Source organism: Mesoplodon densirostris, chromosome 2, assembly GCF_025265405.1.
Source record: "Mesoplodon densirostris isolate mMesDen1 chromosome 2, mMesDen1 primary haplotype, whole genome shotgun sequence".
Taxonomy (NCBI): domain Eukaryota; kingdom Metazoa; phylum Chordata; class Mammalia; order Artiodactyla; family Ziphiidae; genus Mesoplodon; species Mesoplodon densirostris.
In genome coordinates, this window is record NC_082662.1 from 52,366,339 (window position 1) to 52,383,539 (window position 17,201).

At 35.9% G+C, this 17,201-nt stretch overlaps 1 protein-coding gene across 1 annotated transcript in view; it reads left to right on the forward strand.

Moving 5' to 3' along the window:
* HOOK1 (hook microtubule tethering protein 1) overlaps window positions 1-16,786 on the forward strand; it is a 73,762-nt gene extending 56,976 nt beyond the window's left edge. Inside the window, exons 13-22 of the mRNA XM_060084118.1 lie at window positions 453-540; window positions 628-688; window positions 2,340-2,480; window positions 4,770-4,863; window positions 8,110-8,144; window positions 8,697-8,779; window positions 9,403-9,503; window positions 12,516-12,617; window positions 14,522-14,590; window positions 16,616-16,786. Of these exons, the coding sequence (XP_059940101.1) occupies window positions 453-540; window positions 628-688; window positions 2,340-2,480; window positions 4,770-4,863; window positions 8,110-8,144; window positions 8,697-8,779; window positions 9,403-9,503; window positions 12,516-12,617; window positions 14,522-14,590; window positions 16,616-16,786 (945 nt within the window). The remainder of the gene's footprint in view (window positions 1-452; window positions 541-627; window positions 689-2,339; window positions 2,481-4,769; window positions 4,864-8,109; window positions 8,145-8,696; window positions 8,780-9,402; window positions 9,504-12,515; window positions 12,618-14,521; window positions 14,591-16,615) is intronic.
* The last annotated feature ends 415 nt before the right edge of the window (window positions 16,787-17,201 follow it).

The following is a 17,201-nucleotide window of genomic DNA, read 5'->3' on the forward strand; positions in this document are numbered from 1 at the left end:
TCGCTACTCAGAACACCTTTGCAGGGGCTTATGAATCAGTATTCTCATTTTGATGATAAAGATCTAAAGCCAAAGAGTCAATAACTTGCCTTAGATAGTATAGCTGGAAATAGTGAAACTGAATTCAGGGCGTGATCTATTTGCCTCCAAAGTCCACGTACTTTTATTACTCTACAGTTGCATATTTGTGCTCTGTTGCATAATTACATTCATTTGGTTCAAAGATAAACTATCTAATGGGGAAAATCACAAGCTTTGTGTTGTATAAAGTCTATTATTTATATGATTTATACAAGAGAAATTACCCCTTAGCACTAAAACTAAAACATTGTCATTTTTAATTAAGTAAGGAACAATTATCAAATTAAATTAAGATAAATTATTCTAAGCATAAATTAAATTGCCTGTGGGCAGAATTAAATATTTTGCTTATATAAACAATTCTTTTTTAGAGACTAATAGAACAGCTTGATACTCTGAAAGAAACAAATGAAGAGCTTCGATGTTCACAAGTACAACAGGATCACCTAAACCAAACAGGTGAATTTTGTTGCATTTAGAAAAGGTTTTTTTAATGGTAGATATACTGAAATGTTAATCTATTTTTTTGTTGCTGATGTTGTTTAGATGCATCTGCTACAAAAAGCTATGAGAATCTTGCTGCTGAGATTATGCCAGTGGAATATAGGTAAACTTGTTTTTATTAATTGATAACCCATACTTAATATTAGAAACATGATTTCTTCTTCCTTTTGTAAATTTCTAAGCCTTTAACATTTTCCATTTTATGAGTCATAGGGCTTGAAAATTACTTTGTCTCGTGCTTATGCTTTCTAAATCATATTGTTATTGCTACTATGGAAGCTTAAAAATTTGCCAGAAATAAAATTTCACTTACTAGCTGAATAACATGTTTTAGTTTTTATAATACAGCCTTTATTGTGTTGAACTTAATTTTTTATCCTTAATCTCTTTGGTAACACTTTAAAATGACAGCTGTTGAGTGGACAGGAATTTCCTCTTTTAAACACTATGGAAAACCTTTTTAATACTTGGCATTCAGATCCACACTGGTGAAAAAAATAGGAGAGGAGCTGTCAATTGCAGGAGGATTAAGCTGGAGTTAAATAAAATACAAATTTTAGAGGTTCCTCTTGACCTAACTTTTATTTTGGTATTTTACCGCTATGTTTACTTCTAGGTATTTGACTAATCTGGTATAAAATTTTCCTTTCCTTTTTTGTGGCAACAGTTGTATTTGTTAATTACTTCTAATTCTACTCTTTATTTAAACAGCTTTATTGAGATATAATTCACCCATTTACAAATATACAGTTCAGTGGTTTTTAGTGTAATCACAGAGTTGTATAACCATCATCACTATCTAGTTTTAGAACATTTTCATCCTCCAGAAAAGATACCCTGTACCTATTAGCAGTCATTCCCCATTCCTGCCTCCCCTCCATTGCCAGCTCCAGGCAACCAGTAATCTACTCTGTCTCTATGGATTTGCTTGTTGTGGACATTTCATATACATGGAATCATACAATATGCGTCCTTTTGTGAGTGACTTCTTTCACTTTGCATAATGTTTATAAAGTTGTTGATTTTCAGTTTGTTCAGTTTTTTGCTGTTAAGATTGAGCTTCTTACATGCTGGGCTGGAAACTAACTTGCACTTTTTAGTTAGTAATATCCAGTGATATTAATCATTTAAAAATAGCCATTTTTTAAAGTGATGGTGCTGGCATTCAGAAGAACAAATATTGTGATTAATTGAAATTAGTTGCTTTTGGGGAATGGAATTTAGGAGGACAGCAGGTAGGAAGAAGCATTCCTTTTTTATTTAATACCATTCCTATCATTTGCATTTTTAAAAACATGTATGTAAACCTTTAATAAACATTTTTTCTAAAAACAGTCTAGAGACACTCATATGACTGTCATTATCATAAAAGTATACTTAAAAATTTTAAGCAAACTGTAGTTTCTTAAACCTACTGCTTTTTATTTATATGTTTTCTAAGGATGTGCTATATATTACCTTTAGTTTGAATAGTTTCTAAATTATCAAAGTAAAATAATTCATATCATCTCTTAGGGATTTACATAACAAACATTTATTGACATATAATCTTATACCTGTACCTTTAAAAACTTACCATTTGTTTTTATGAGGCATAGTCCTACAATGCACAGTTTTTTCTTAAGAACTTTCAGAAGCTTTGGTAACGTTTCAAAATGACAGCTATCGAGTGGACAGGAATTTTCTTTTTTAAAAAGCAAACAATTTTTAAAACTTATACTAAAAAAATTTTTTTAATTGCTTTTTAACATCAGGGAGGTGTTTATTCGACTGCAACATGAAAATAAGATGCTTCGATTACAGCAGGAAGGTACTGAGAACGAACGTATTGAAGAACTTCAGGAACAGCTGGAACAGAAGCACCGCAAGATGAATGAATTGGAAACTGAGCAGAGGTGACTGACACATTCCTTCATAATTGATAGTCATAGCGATTTAATTACCTAACCACAGAATCTTGATTCACAGAAGTGGAAGATATCATTGTAGTTCAAATAATTAGGATTTGCACAAGTTTCGATTTTTGTTTTTTCATCTCTCACTACCCATTATTTTTAGCAGACTTTGTTAAAGCAAGTTGCTTATTCTTGAATTTCATTTAGATGTCTTCACAAATGACAAAAAATTAACAGATGAATAAATGACAATCTGGTTTTCAGCTGGAGTCTTGTGCATAGATGGTACATAGATTGTCAGATTTGAATCCCACCTCTACTTAAACTGGGCAAGTTACTTAAATTCACACTTAGTGTCCTCAACTATAAATTGGAGATGACACCTATTTGCAGGTTCTTATGAAGATTACAGAGAATGTGTTTAAAGCAAATGGTGTACTTATCTGATATCAATGAGGTGTTCAAAAATTATAATGTTGAAACAAATAACGTTTATATGGTGCTTACTAGTGCCAGGCACTTTTCTAAGCACTTTTTTATATTAACTCAGTAAATTCTCACAATAACTCTATGAAGTAGTAACTATAATTATCTTTTTTATGGACAAGGAAGCTGAGGTGCAAAGTGTAACTTGCCCAAAGTTAACACAGCTAGTAAGTTCTGGATCCTGCATTTGAACCCTCTGTCAATATGACTTCAGAGTCTGTGCTCTTTAACCACTTTGCTAACCTGCCTCTTATAATAGCATACTGATAATGAAGGTATTTGGATTTATCTGACCTACCTTTATTGGATCTTAGAGACCACCAGGAATTTTAAAGACACTTGAACCTTGTCTCTCAACTTGTATGCATACTATTACATCAACTGCAGTTAAAAGAAAAATAACGTTTTAGCTTTCTGAAGAGACCATTAAATATTGCTGTTTTATATGGTTCAGTATCAGCACTGGAGATCCTAAGTTTCAGCTGTTAATATAGGAAGATAGACATGTGAATAGATAATTATTATGTGATAACTGTAATATTGGAAAAATGGAGTGTCACGATGGGCAGGTGTGTTGTGTCATATATATATGAAGAGAGAAAGTCAGACAGATAGTAACTCTCTGTCTCTCTTGCTGGTAACTTCAAAGGAAGTAATGATTAAGCAGGTTTTTTTTTGTTTTTTTGACTGGAGTATAACTGCTTTACAGTGTTGTGTTAGTTTCTGCTGTACAACAGAGTGAATCAGCTATATGTATACATACATTCCCTCCCTCTTAGACCTCCCTTCCACCCCACCCCCATCCCATCCATCTTTAATGAGATTTTGCCAAGTTAAAAAGCTGCAGTATATACACTACCAAACGTAAGGTAGATAGCTAGTGGGAAGCAGCCGCATAGCACAGGGAGATCAGATCAGTGCTTTGTGACCGCCTGGAGGGGTGGGATAGGGAGGGTGGGAGGGAGGGAGATGCAAGAGGGAAGGGATATGGGAACAGATGTATATGTATAACTGATTCACTTTGTTATAAAGCAGAAACTAATACACCATTGTGAAGCAATTATACTCCAATAAAGTAAAAAAAAAAAAAAGCTGCAGTAGTTGCTAGTGCCAATCTCTTTAGTTGAAATAAAAGTCATGAAGAAATGGTTGGAAAATGGTGGCCTTCCTCTTCTCCCAACACCCTGTGAAATCTGAAACAAGAAATGGAAACCTAATTTCCATTCATTAAAAATACAACTGAAGACTGGGCTTCCCTGGTGGCGCATTGGTTGAGAGTCCGCCTGCCGATGCAGGGGACGCGGGTTCGTGCCCCGGTTCGGGAGGATCCCACGTGCCGCGGAGCGGCGGGGCCCGTGAGCCATGGCCGCTGAGCCTGCGCATCTGGAGCCTGTGCTCCGCAACGGGAGAGGCCACAACAGTGAGAGGCCCGCGTACTGCAAAAAAAAAAAAAAAAAAAAAAAAAAAAATACAACTGAAGGAAAACTGAGCTAGTTTTCGGATTTTTATACCAGTGAGTACAGTGCAGAAATGTTATGCTTTACCACTGACTCATTAAGAACCTTAAATTTTTAAATGTGGGCATATATGCTTTTAGGATAAAAATGTCTTTTTTTAAAGAATATTTCCTTGAAAGTAGGCTACTATACCATATATCATACCTAGCCACAGATAATTGTTCAGCTTTGGTTATTGCTATTAAATGTATACTTTATGAGTTAAATTGCATAAATGTACCTTTATAGATCCTTAACTACTTTGACTTTCAGTACAAATAAACACATGTGATTCATCTTATAATAGGCTGAGCAAAGAACAAATTCGAGAATTGCAGCAGCAGATTGAGGACCTCCAGAAGTCTTTGCAAGAACAAGGCTCCAAGTCTGAAGGAGAAAGTGTAAGTAACTTAAAAGTTATGATAGGGCTTCCCTGGTGGCGCGGTGGTTGAGAGTCTGCCTGCCGATGCAGGGGATACGGGTTCGTGCCCTGGCCTGGGGAGATCCCACATGCCGCGGAGCGGCTGGGCCCGTGAGCCATGGCTGCTGAGCTTGCGTGTCCGGAGCCTGTGCTCCACAATGGGAGAGGCCACAACAGTGAGAGGCCTGCGATGCCCGCCCCCCCCAAAAAAAGTTATGATAATTCTGTTATGTATGGACTCTCTGTAATAGGTCCTGATGTCCAAAATTAATCCTGTATTTGAAAGTGCTACCCTTATCATTGGGGGTGCCCTTAAATACCGTATATATGTGCATAACAGATGCAGTGATTTTGCCAACTTGGAGCCTATAAATTGATCATATGGATGGGAAGGTGATTTCTATCTGCCCTACTTCAACAGCTACCCTTAAGTTCATGGTAATTCCTGATTGGGAGCATGCTACAATTGAGGCCTTCACAGTTTTGCTGGGATCCCAACAGGACTGTCCTGAGAAAACACTAGTGAGAGTAATCTGCAGTCAGAATAGAGGAAAAGAGAGAATGAGAAAGTGATTTCTACCAAAAGGACATTCAAGAAGTAGGTCACATCAACCTCCAAAGGACAGAAATCTTAAAGCAGTCTTGAAGTACATCACCCCTTATTTCTTCCCTCCTTTCATACAGACTCATGGCCTTGCCATTTCTCATGGTTTTTGATGGCAAATAATCATGAGGGAAGAGGTAAGAGGACTTAAAAAAGATCAAACAGCCTAAATCTGAATAGAACTAGTGATGTTTATATAGTTCAATCTCTATATACAGAGAGAAGAAGAAGTAATAATTGAGGGAAGAATGTATTTAACTAAGACAACAACAAAAAGATAGGGCTGATGTCATACTTGACACATTGGACCTGTCTTCAAGACCACACAAGTATTACAGCAAATATTTTCCTCTGTTTCCGTTGGGAAGTGTGACAGAAACTGAATATCTGCCCTTGATTCTTTTGCACTTGCCATCCTATTTTCATGCTTTTCAGTATAGACTAAATCCTTCCTTAATCTAGTGCCCCTTGTACTTCTTTTATAGCCTAGCATTTAAGCTAAAATTAGGACTCAGGGCCATATTCTTGTTAACATCCCTTGTAAGAAGGTGTGTTTCTGTTGTGTTAGCAACCTGTGTAGCTCATTCTCAGTCTGGACTTGCAACTAGCAAACTCACAGAATGAGAGCAAAGCACAGGTGGGCTGGCCTACAGGCCATTCTTTCCTCTTCTTTTCTGCAACAGCTTGCATCTCAGACAGTCCCCCAAGAGAATTATTTGATGAAAGTTTGGCATTTGGAAAACATAAATAGACTTTGTAAAATGGTATGGATGAGCAGAGATTTTTTTGAACGAATAAATGAGAGAGAAAATGAACAACATTGAAATGGGAGTTGGATCCATAAACTCAAATTGAAGAACTGCTTTCTTTCTCCACAAAGACTTCAAAATACTAAATGGGCTTTGTGCCAATAGCTCCTCAGTGGGCTATGCTATTGGGAGTCTAGGAAACAAAATGAAGGACAAAATGTTCATTTCAACAAAAAGCCCTTTTTATTGACTATAACATAGATACAAAAAAGTATGTTGTGTATGTGCATTGTGTATGTGTTTGTGTGCATACTTCCTAGCTCTGCTCATGGAAAAGGCTTAGAAACAATGATCACAATAAGCATGCTTGAAACTCAGCGGGACCCTGTAGGGCCCTTCTGGGTACAAAAGTCTTTCTCTGTCTCCCATTTCATGTTTTAAGGAAAAAGGCTTTGGCCTCCTAGACCTTACTGAGTTCTAAAGGGCAGATTCAAACAGTTACTAATTAGGGAAGGGAGGGAATGCAGAAACAGAGGAGGAGCAGTCAAGAAACAACAGTGCAGATGAAGCATGGTCCTGGTTCCTCCTCAAAGGATATACAGAACAATAGATCTCTGAGTTCTTCTACAGGAACTAAGATCCCCACCCAGGTGGAGGATGGTAACTTCAGGCTGAGCACACAATTTCTAGAGCACTGCCCTGTTACCTCACCACCAACCAATCAGAGAAAGGTCATGCACCCTGCAGCCCTGCCTCAAAATTTTGCCTATAAAAACTCTTCCCTGAAAACCATCAGGGAGTTCAGGCTTTTTGAGCATAAGCTGCCCATTCTCCTTGCTTGGCCCTTCCATAAAACTTTTTCTGTTCCCCCCCCCCAAAAAAAAAAAACAAACATAGGGCTAGATATTGATTGGATAGAATGTTAGGTAACTATACTTGTATTGATGAGGGAGAATAAATAAAGAGATGAAAAGGAAGATTGAAGGGTTGAGGTTCCTTTCTGTCTTTTATATGCTTTATATGATTTTCTCTTTTTTCCCTGGGGGCTTGGAAAATAGAAATCATCTCATGCATGGCGGCATCTCATATGTGCATATATACAGTATTGTAACCTCTCTAATACAAATTTTTTTAAGCCACATTAAAAAATATTTTTAAATGGGGTCATTTGGGGGTAGTACATTTTGAATTGCAGTGTTTTAAGGATTTTAAATTTATCTTTTTAAAAAAATTTATTGGTGTCCAAATTACATTTTAGATTATATATTTTAAACTCTTCAAACTATTTGGTAGATGATACAGAACTAGTATTGCAATCTAAATTCCTGTTCTTTTAAAGAGGAAATTTTCTGTTTTAAATTTTATTTTTTAACAAAATCCAATGGCTTCATTTTGATGTTAATATTGAATGTGCTTGCATTTATAAAGTTTTATTATAGAGATAATTATTTTTGTTCATTAAGTCTATTCTTTAGTGAAAGTCTAAAATCTTAAAATTTGTGTTTTAGATGGATGATTCTTTAGTTTAAATGTTTGATACTCCTCAATATATCACATGCAGCTTGTATTTTCTATTTTCCATCGAGTTCAAATTTTATTTTCATTGTATTCAAAAATACGAAGTATTTTTCTTTCTGCTATTATACTTACTCTTCCTAATTTAATTTCCTATTCTCTTTCCCTTTCTTCTTTGAAGTAAGAATATACCTAAAATTTTCTGTTTTTAAAAGTATGTTATTAGAAATACAAATTTTTAAAACATTTATAATTTTATATAGTATCCCTTCAAAAGGAGGTAAAGAGATTTTGATGTCTGGAAAACTTTCCTTTGTCACAATAGTTATCTTACAACAACTTTTTCTAATTTTTATAGTCCAGCAAACTAAAGCAGAAGTTGGAAGCTCATATGTAAGTAAAACTGATATTCATTTCAAATATGAGAGGGGAAGGGTTTTAAAAGCTTCTGAAGTTATTAATATCCTTTTCTGATTTTGTTTATTAAAAGTAAAAACCCTGATGCCAATTCAGTGTTCACCACTGCTACCAAAAGTGAAAAGAAGAACATGGTAAAAGGGTCAGCCTACCTGTTCATGATCCCAAACTCCTACATTTTTTAATCGCTAGTGTCATTTGCAGAGTTTATAAAGCAGACAACTGTCAGAACTAGATTATGTGGAAGTGTGGGATGTTGAACCTATAAAATATTTACTTTAACTTTCTTAGAAAGCAAGGGTGTCCGGGAAAACTGTAAAATTTTTGGCACCCACCATGTGTCAGGCAGTTTACATCCTCATAACCAACCCCTAGAATATTTGGCAGGTATTATTCCCATTTCACAGATGAAGAAACTAAGGATCAGAAAGTGACTTGCCCACAGTCCACAAATGTTATGTGGCAGAAACCAGTTTTCATTCTTAGGTCTGTTTGGATTCAAAGCTCCATGCTCTTTCCACTACTTAGGGAAAAACTAACGGAGGTCCATGAAGAATTACAGAAGAAACAAGAGCTCATTGAAGACCTCCAGCCAGATGTAAACCAGAATGGTAGGTATTTGTAAAAACCTGGATCAGACTTTATGTAAAGACTTGACTTTTATAGTTGAAGGATGCAAGAACTGTGTATATAAGTCTTCAGGCAATGCAGATACATACATTGCAAATAAGAATCATAGTAATTTTTAGTGATTTAAGTAATTAATAAATGATCATATCCTAAAGCAAAAAAAAGAGGTAAATCTAATAAAATGACCTGACTGATATATAGGAGTATCAAACATTGTAAAATATAATAAAATTAATACTATGGAAGTATAAATAAAGTAATTTATAATCAGATTAAAATGAACTTCAAACATGTAGAAAGAATGCTTTATTTTGTGATGGTTGTGCTTACATTGTAAGGTGTATTTGCTCAATGAAATACTTGACAGAAGGGAGAAAAATAACTCAGTAAAGCAGGTTAGAGATATTTTTTAAGAAAAAATAATACAAAATGATCGGGGATGTATTGGGTGTAGTTCCAAAGTTTTAGATAAGAATTGACTATAAAGAAGAAATAAAATGTTTCTCTTCTAAGTTCTCATTATCAGTCTTTAGAAAATATAATTTTTTTATGTGAGGAGGGAGTATTTTAAATTGCTCATGTTTCATTTTCTTTTCAATAACAGTACAAAAGATCAACGAACTTGAAGCTGCTCTTCAGAAGAAAGATGAAGATATGAAAGCAATGGAGGAAAGATACAAAATGTACTTAGAGAAAGCAAGAAATGTGAGTGGCTTATCTTTCAGGGTTTTAGTCTTTGTGACTTGGGTTCTAATTGGGCCTATCCCACCTCTTCTTGGATCTATGTCACATCACTTTGCTCCCCACTACCCTGCCTTGCCAGTCAGGTTCCTGGTGCATCTCCACCTCAGTCCTCATGTTCTTTCCCTCTCACTCATCAGCATCAGAAAATACTACTCATGGCTTCATAGGGACAGTTAAATGTTGATTGTAGTGACCTCATATAGAGAAAATGACTACTGTAAGGTACGTAATCTTTAGCTCTTACAGTGAACATTTGCCTTTGTGAAAATTGAGCTTTGCAAACTTGTTTAAATTGTTTTAGCATTAAGTCTGTATTAGACAGTTAAAGATCAGTCTAAATGTTCACCAGACTAATTATTCTTTTCCTTGTTTCATACTTTTTCTTAAATATCTGTAAGTACTGTTCTCATAAAATCTTTTATTTCCATGAATATATTTTCCTAATTATCTGTAAGTATTCTCAAAGAATGTTAATGTGCCCTTTTCTAGTTACTGAATAAAAGAAGAGAATTTTTTGACAGAGCCTTAAAATACTACTAACATGTCTCCCTTGTTATGTTTAAGTTTTTTATTTATTAAGGTGTAAATAGTACCTGCAGCAACAGGTACGCCCAAGATCTCAAGGCTTAGCAAGATAGAAGTTCCCTTCTTTTTTTTTTTTTTTTTGCGGCACGGGGGCCTCTCACTGCTGTGGCCTCTCCCGTTGCGGACGGAGCACAGGCTCTGAACGTGCAGGCTCAGCGGCCATGGCTCATGGGCCAGCTGTTCCGTGGCATGTGGGATCTTCCCAGACCGGGGCACAAACCCGCGTCCCCTGCATCGGCAGGCGGACTCTCAACCACTGCGCCACCAGGGAAGCCCAGAAGTTTCCTTCTTGATCACACGAAGTTCAGTCGTCAGTGTGGGAGGGGCCGTACTCTATGCAGTCATTCAGAGCCCCCGACTGACGAAGGGTCAGCCTTCTTCACTAAGGGGTTCTCAGATTCACTCGATGTTGTCCAGCCACAGAGGAGGGAAGACAAGCCGAGATGGTATGGGACATACGTAATGGATCAGGCGTAGATCTCTTCCCTCGCATTTCAGTGGGCAGAACTCAGGCAGGTGGCTGCACCCAACTTCAGGAGGCCGACTTGCTCAACATCCGGGCAGTCTGCCATAGTTCAGTGTCTCTGTTACAAATGTGTAAATGCTTTCAGTAGAAAATTTATTGAAAGGTTCCCAGAGACAACTGTTAACAGTGCATTTTTTTTCAGTGCCTATTATCTCCATGATTGTTTACCATTAACACACCCAACACCCAATTTGTATGATCGTATCACATATGATTTTGATCGTGTGATTTGTATTTTTAAACTTAATGTCCTCATGTTATATAAATGTAGCTTCATATTTATCGAGCACCTATTATGGTAAGCACTGGGAATACAGCAGCAAACAATACACTTGTGTATGGAGCAGACTGCAAAATTAAAGAGTTAGCTACATAATATTCTTTCAGTTGAGTAGATATATCATTATTTACTAAGTCAACATCCTATTGTTGGAAATAGTTTGTTTCCATGTCTTTTTCTTTTTTGCTCCTAGAAATAAGGCTACAGGAAACATATTTATACAGAAAGTTTCCCCTTATTTTAGTTTATTATGTTAATCTTGTTCCTAGATTAATGCATCAAACAAAGTTATTGGGTCAAAGGATAAGAACATTTTTAAGATGCTTGACATGTATTTCTACATGATATTCTAAAAGTATTGTAACTAATTAGACAAAGCAATGACAATGAATACTGTATTCTTGCCATCATCAAATATTATCATTTAAAAAATAGTTGCTTTTTTGGTAAACATGATTTCATTTTTTACCCTTACACTATTTCAGGGGAAAGGTTAAAATAGTAACATATGTACATGATAGAAAGCTCAGAAAATATAGAAAAGTCACAACCATACTTTCTATCACTTAGAGGCAACGAATTTTTATGTGTTCTTTGTAATTACATTATGATTTAAAAACTAATGTGTCTGCTTTTACAATGTGTGCTTCATAAGGGGAGGTACTTCATAAGAGTCAGTTGCCCTTACTCTGGCAAACTGCTGCAGCCCCATCTGCCACAGTGCCTGCCATGTTTAGCAGTGAATCGTTTTGAATGAACCACAGTAATGTTTAGGGATATTACTTTCTAGTCTTTTTTCTTTACCTCTATAAACATAGATGAAATTTTCTTGTCATTAAATTTTAAATCTTTTAAAATATATTTGTAATTAGGTGATACAGATGACCTTATTATTGGAAACTTGTTTTGCTTGTAATTTATACTTAATATTTCTGAGTTGATTTGCTACCATACTGCTGACTACATAGTTTAGTTCAGTCTCTGAACAACATTCTGATCAAACTTTGTTTTTGCTCACATTTGGTAATTTACATGGATATGATTGAATACTCTAGAATTTGCAGATGAAATCATCAATGTCTATTATATTTATCTTATATATTGAATTTCATCTAACTAGATAATGGTAGTAAAAGATTGTTGCTAAGAATTTTTTTGTGTTAGTTACTCCTACTTTGTACAGTTAGCAAGTTCCCATATAACTATTGAATTCATTTTAATTAATTTAAAAAATGTTTTAATTTATCTGATTCAAGTTAAAGGTAGAAAAGGGTTATTTCAAGACCTCAGTGCTCAAAGCTTGATAAGGCTAAGTAACTATTTCTGAGTACTGAGCCTGGAGAAGGATATTTGATTTGGGGACGGGTATCTTCCCATTTTTGTACTGAATTTTTATAACATTTCTAGTCTGTAGAGTGTTATTTCTGTTACTCAAATTAGAATGTAAAACAAGTTATAGTTAGCTCCTGGATCACTTTCTGGATAATGTTCCACTTTACACAGATTTTACACACTGTGTTCTTATTTCAGTATTTGACAAGATAAAGTGAACGTAAGAGATTTGTTTTTTTCCTTTAAACAGGTAATAAAAACTTTAGACCCCAAATTAAATCCAGCATCAGCTGAAATTATGCTACTTAGAAAGCAGTTGGCAGAGAAAGAGAGAAGAATTGAGATTCTGGAGGTAAAACTTCCATATTCATATATCTCCTCTTAATTATTCTGTCAATATATAATTAACTGCTGTCAATATTTGCCATTAATGATCAAATTTCACAAGAATTTAGAAGTTAGGAGTGTCATGTTTTAGCACTCAGTATGCTTATTAAAAAGCATCTCACAAGCCCACAAATGGGCCTCTACAAGTTTATGTATCTTGCTCCATTGTATGTCTCTCCCTCTGTAACAGCGAATCATACAGATAGCCCTTCTTTCTAGTAGAGTCCTGCCATCATGCTCCTTTTAATATTATGTGGATGAGAGTTCATTAAAAAAAAAAAAAACAACAAAGCTCACCTTTTTAAAAAGGTACTATACTCAGTTAACCAGATTCTTCTTTACTTTTCTTCTCCCAATAAATCAACTAGGAAGGTTATGTTTCAGGGGAATACACTATATTCATTTACCATTTTCTTCATATTATTTCTGAGCCAGTAGATAGAGACTGTGGTGGAAATAATTTATTTAAAGCTTTAAAGACTTTAATATACAGAGTACACACCAGCCTTATGGTGCACTTGCTGTAAGTGCTTGTCCAGGCCATGTCAAGTGTTGTAAAAAATCACTGGATAGAAGTGTCTCTCTGAAGAAATACTATTCATTCTTCAGGATCCAGCTCCAGTATCTCCCATTTATAAAGCTCTCCTTATATATCTTAGGCAAAGTTAGTTGTCTCTTTATAGTGACTCCATGTGCTTTGAACTCATGAATTCATCCCACAATAGCATTTTTCTTTATGGCATGTGTCAGAGTGTCTTGAGGGCAGAGGCTGTATCATATCTCTGTACCCCCACAGCATTAAACATCACATAAATCAGAAGCCAAGGTTACAGCTTTACTGTTAACTTGTCTTAAAGTTATCACTCCTCTCTGGTCCTCAGTCTCCTCGTCTGTAAAATAATGAGACTTGAACTGAATAATCTATGAACTCTAAGTTGCTTTGAATATTTACTTCCCAGTGAAAGCCAATGAGAATGTGCACCAGTGTTGATACTTGAAATATAGCTCCCTTACAAGTGTGATGACAAAATGGTGCCTCTAATATAGGGCTGTGAGGAAAATCTTCAGTTAAGTCACAGCATATGGGCCTTTAATTTATGTGTATTTATCTGTACACACACTGCAAAAAGTAAAAAGGAGAAAACTAATGTTTATAGCAGAGGTTATTCTGTCTGCATCCTTCTCGGGCAGTCTCTGTCTGGAGTGGATGTGAGCAAGAAGATGGGCATCTTACCTCCTTTGTTTCCTGTATGCTTTTCCTACCATGAGCATCTTGCTGTAGGAACATTCAAATGTTTTAGATGCCAGCTATATCTGGCGCTCCACAACATGTACAAAATCAGCTGTATTAGAGTAATTAAGAAATGAACGTCAGTCTCTAGGGTGGCACGCAGATAGGGCCCTGGGCAGTGTAGCAAACAGTCACCAAGAACTGAGAGAGAACAATTCGTGCTAAGCTTTACAGGAAATTTTGAAGGATTTTCTGGGGTATTTTTCCCTACATCTTTTTTCTCCTTAGTTTTGACTCTCCACAGATGCAGCTTTGTTTTGTCACCTAAGCCAGTTGTTACTTTTTTCTCTAGATATAGGGGACAGTAGCATAAGAATCACTCGTTTCTTGTTTGTTATTGTTTAATATCTGTTCTACCAGTACAATTCCTAAAATAAAGATTTATTAGTCACAATCTTATTCTTTCCTAAAGGTGCTGGGCATGCATTTCCCATGATTAAGCTTTACAATTTGTATACTTTCTGTGCCTCACAGTGCATTCTTCACATTCTCTTGATGGGCATAGTGAAAAAAATATTCCATTTTCAGTAATTTGGGTTTATTTCTGGGATTTTAATAGTCCTCATATCTTTTTCCAGAGTGAATGTAAAGTAGCAAAATTCCGTGATTATGAAGAAAAACTCATTGTTTCTGCCTGGTATAATAAGGTGAGTTGAAATTTAGCCAGTGAATCGATGTTTAGAACAGTGTTTATCAAACATTTTGACCATGAACCACAGAAGGAAATATACTTTATACCACAAATTATTGTGTGTTCATGTTTATGTATAACTGAACAAAATTACCTTGGCTGTGTGTGTTACACTCAGGAGTTTTCTATTATATTCTCGGGGTTTTTTTTGTTTTTTTTTTTGCGGTATGCGGGCCTCTCACTGTTGTGGCCTCCCCCGCTGCGGAGCACAGGCTCCGGACGCGCAGGCTCCGGACGCGCAGGCTCAGCGGCCACGGCCCACGGGCCCAGCCGCTCCGCGGCATATGGGATCCTCCCAGACCAGGGCACGAACCCGTATCCCCTGCATCGGCAGGCGGACTCTCAACCACTTGCGCCACCAGGGAGGCCCCTCGGTTTTTTTTTAAATGTTGGTCATAATCCAAATTTACTTTATATTTTTAGTTGATTTTGACTTTTTCAAAACCACTAAATTGATTTCATGACTCACCAACCTTTAAGTTAATGCACATGAAGCACTCATATAGTTCTTAAACATTTTTAAAATCGCCTTATTTGAGCTAAAACGTTTAATTTGTGCTTCATAAAGGGTTTCTGTAGAATTACAAATATCTGTATAATGCAAAATTAAGTGCTTCTAGTACTCAGCATGTATTTTAGCATTCCTAAAGCCTCTCAGTGTATCCTTTATTGTATTTTCTTTTTTTTTTTTATCCAGAGACTGCTCTTTAAGAATTGTCTATGTGTCCTAACACGGAGAAAATAGTATAAAATAATTTGGTATATTTTATTTTGTCATCCTTAGTATGGTGGGATGTTTTCAAGAGTAGCATTTCCTGATGTATATGGTTCTTTTGAGTATTCTAATCAGCTAGCATAGATAATAACACAGCCATTATCTACCTTAGCTGCCATTTATTTAGTATGAGAGAATATCAGTTTATAGACTCTCCACATGTGAAGCCTGTGCTTCACCATGAAGAACTGGTTCTCCATCCTTAAACATGCCTTTTTCTTTCATGTCATCATACTTTTTGTCTGTGCTTTCTCCCTCCCTTCTCTATTTGGTGAAGTCTGGCTTAATTTAGCAAGACCTTGAAGGAGATTGTGTGAGGTGTCCCCAGAACCTTCCTTCATGGGTTAGCCATCCTGGTTAAGATTAGGGACAATGTATTATTTTCCTTGTTGTTCTGTGGCCTCTTGATACATAAATCATCAAAGATATTAGAGCCAAATAATGCATTATTTAATCATTTTTCAACCCATATTTTTTGAGCATTTACAATATTGTTGTCTATTGTACTAGTTACCAGTGAAGCTAAGCTCAGTAAAATCGCTTTATGTGATCTAGTGAGAGAGGAGTAGTGACTTTTTCCCTTAGTAAGAAACCCAATAGCCACAACTACAATAATTTGTCATGTACTGATATATAGCTAGACCATAGTAAATTTGAACTATTCTGTGATTCTCAAACTTTAGCATGCATCAGAAGACTTGTTAAAACACAAACTATTGGACTTACCTGCAGAGCTTCTTATTCAGTAGGTCTGGGTAGAATCCACAGGTATAATTTGCACTTTTAAATTTTCAGTTGTGCAAACGTTAATCCAGGGACCACACTTAAAGAACCATTGATCCTAAGCTTTTCTCTTGTGCTGTGTCTGCTCACAATGGCTGGAGTAATGGCCCCAACACAAAAATTTGCCTTGGGACTTTTTTCTATTGTTATAATTAAGCTTAATTCTAGAGCATTATTTTAAGCTACTGTTTTTAACAATTTCAAATTTAATGGGTCAAAATAGAGAAACAGGGATTTATGCCTTTGTTTTCTCCTTTCTTACTGGCATTATCACGTGCAGTGTAGCTCCTGAACCCTTAATTTTTCTATAACTATGAGGAAAACACCAGCTTTATAGAATTGTTTTGAGGATTAAATGACTATATATGTGGAAAGCACTTTGCAAACTCTACATAGTCATGTTATTTGTTTATTTTTGTTCAGAGTCTAGCATTCCAGAAATTAGGGATGGAATCTAGACTCGTGAGCGGCAGTGGTGCTTACAAAGACACGGGGGCTTGTGCTCCTGCCCGGTCTTTCCTAGCACAGCAGCGGCACATCACCAGCACCAGAAGAAATCTCTCTGTTAAAGTTCCTGCTACGACATCTGATTAAACTGCAAAAGAACACATAAACAGAAGTGCCCTTAAAATATTTTGTATCTTTCAACTAACTACCAGGTTGGAAAAGTAGTGTATGATTCTGGATATCAGCTATTTTAAAATCAAAATGCATAAAATTAGTCTTTCCAGCTGATTTTGAAAAAAAATGTGGAATTAGCTATCTGGGGAAGCACGTGTGAATAACTGGAAGATATAATAAGGCAAATATCTCAAACATTTGTCTTTTGAGAGTATTATATTATTTCAAATTTGACTTTGTATATTTTAGATTTTCAGTTGTACCAGTAACTAATTTGCAATGTGTAATCGGTAATATGTAATCTAAAAATACATCTATTTTAGTGTTTCGGTACATATAAAAATAGTTGTGAAAAAAAATAGTTGTGAGGTAGGCACGTGGAGAACTA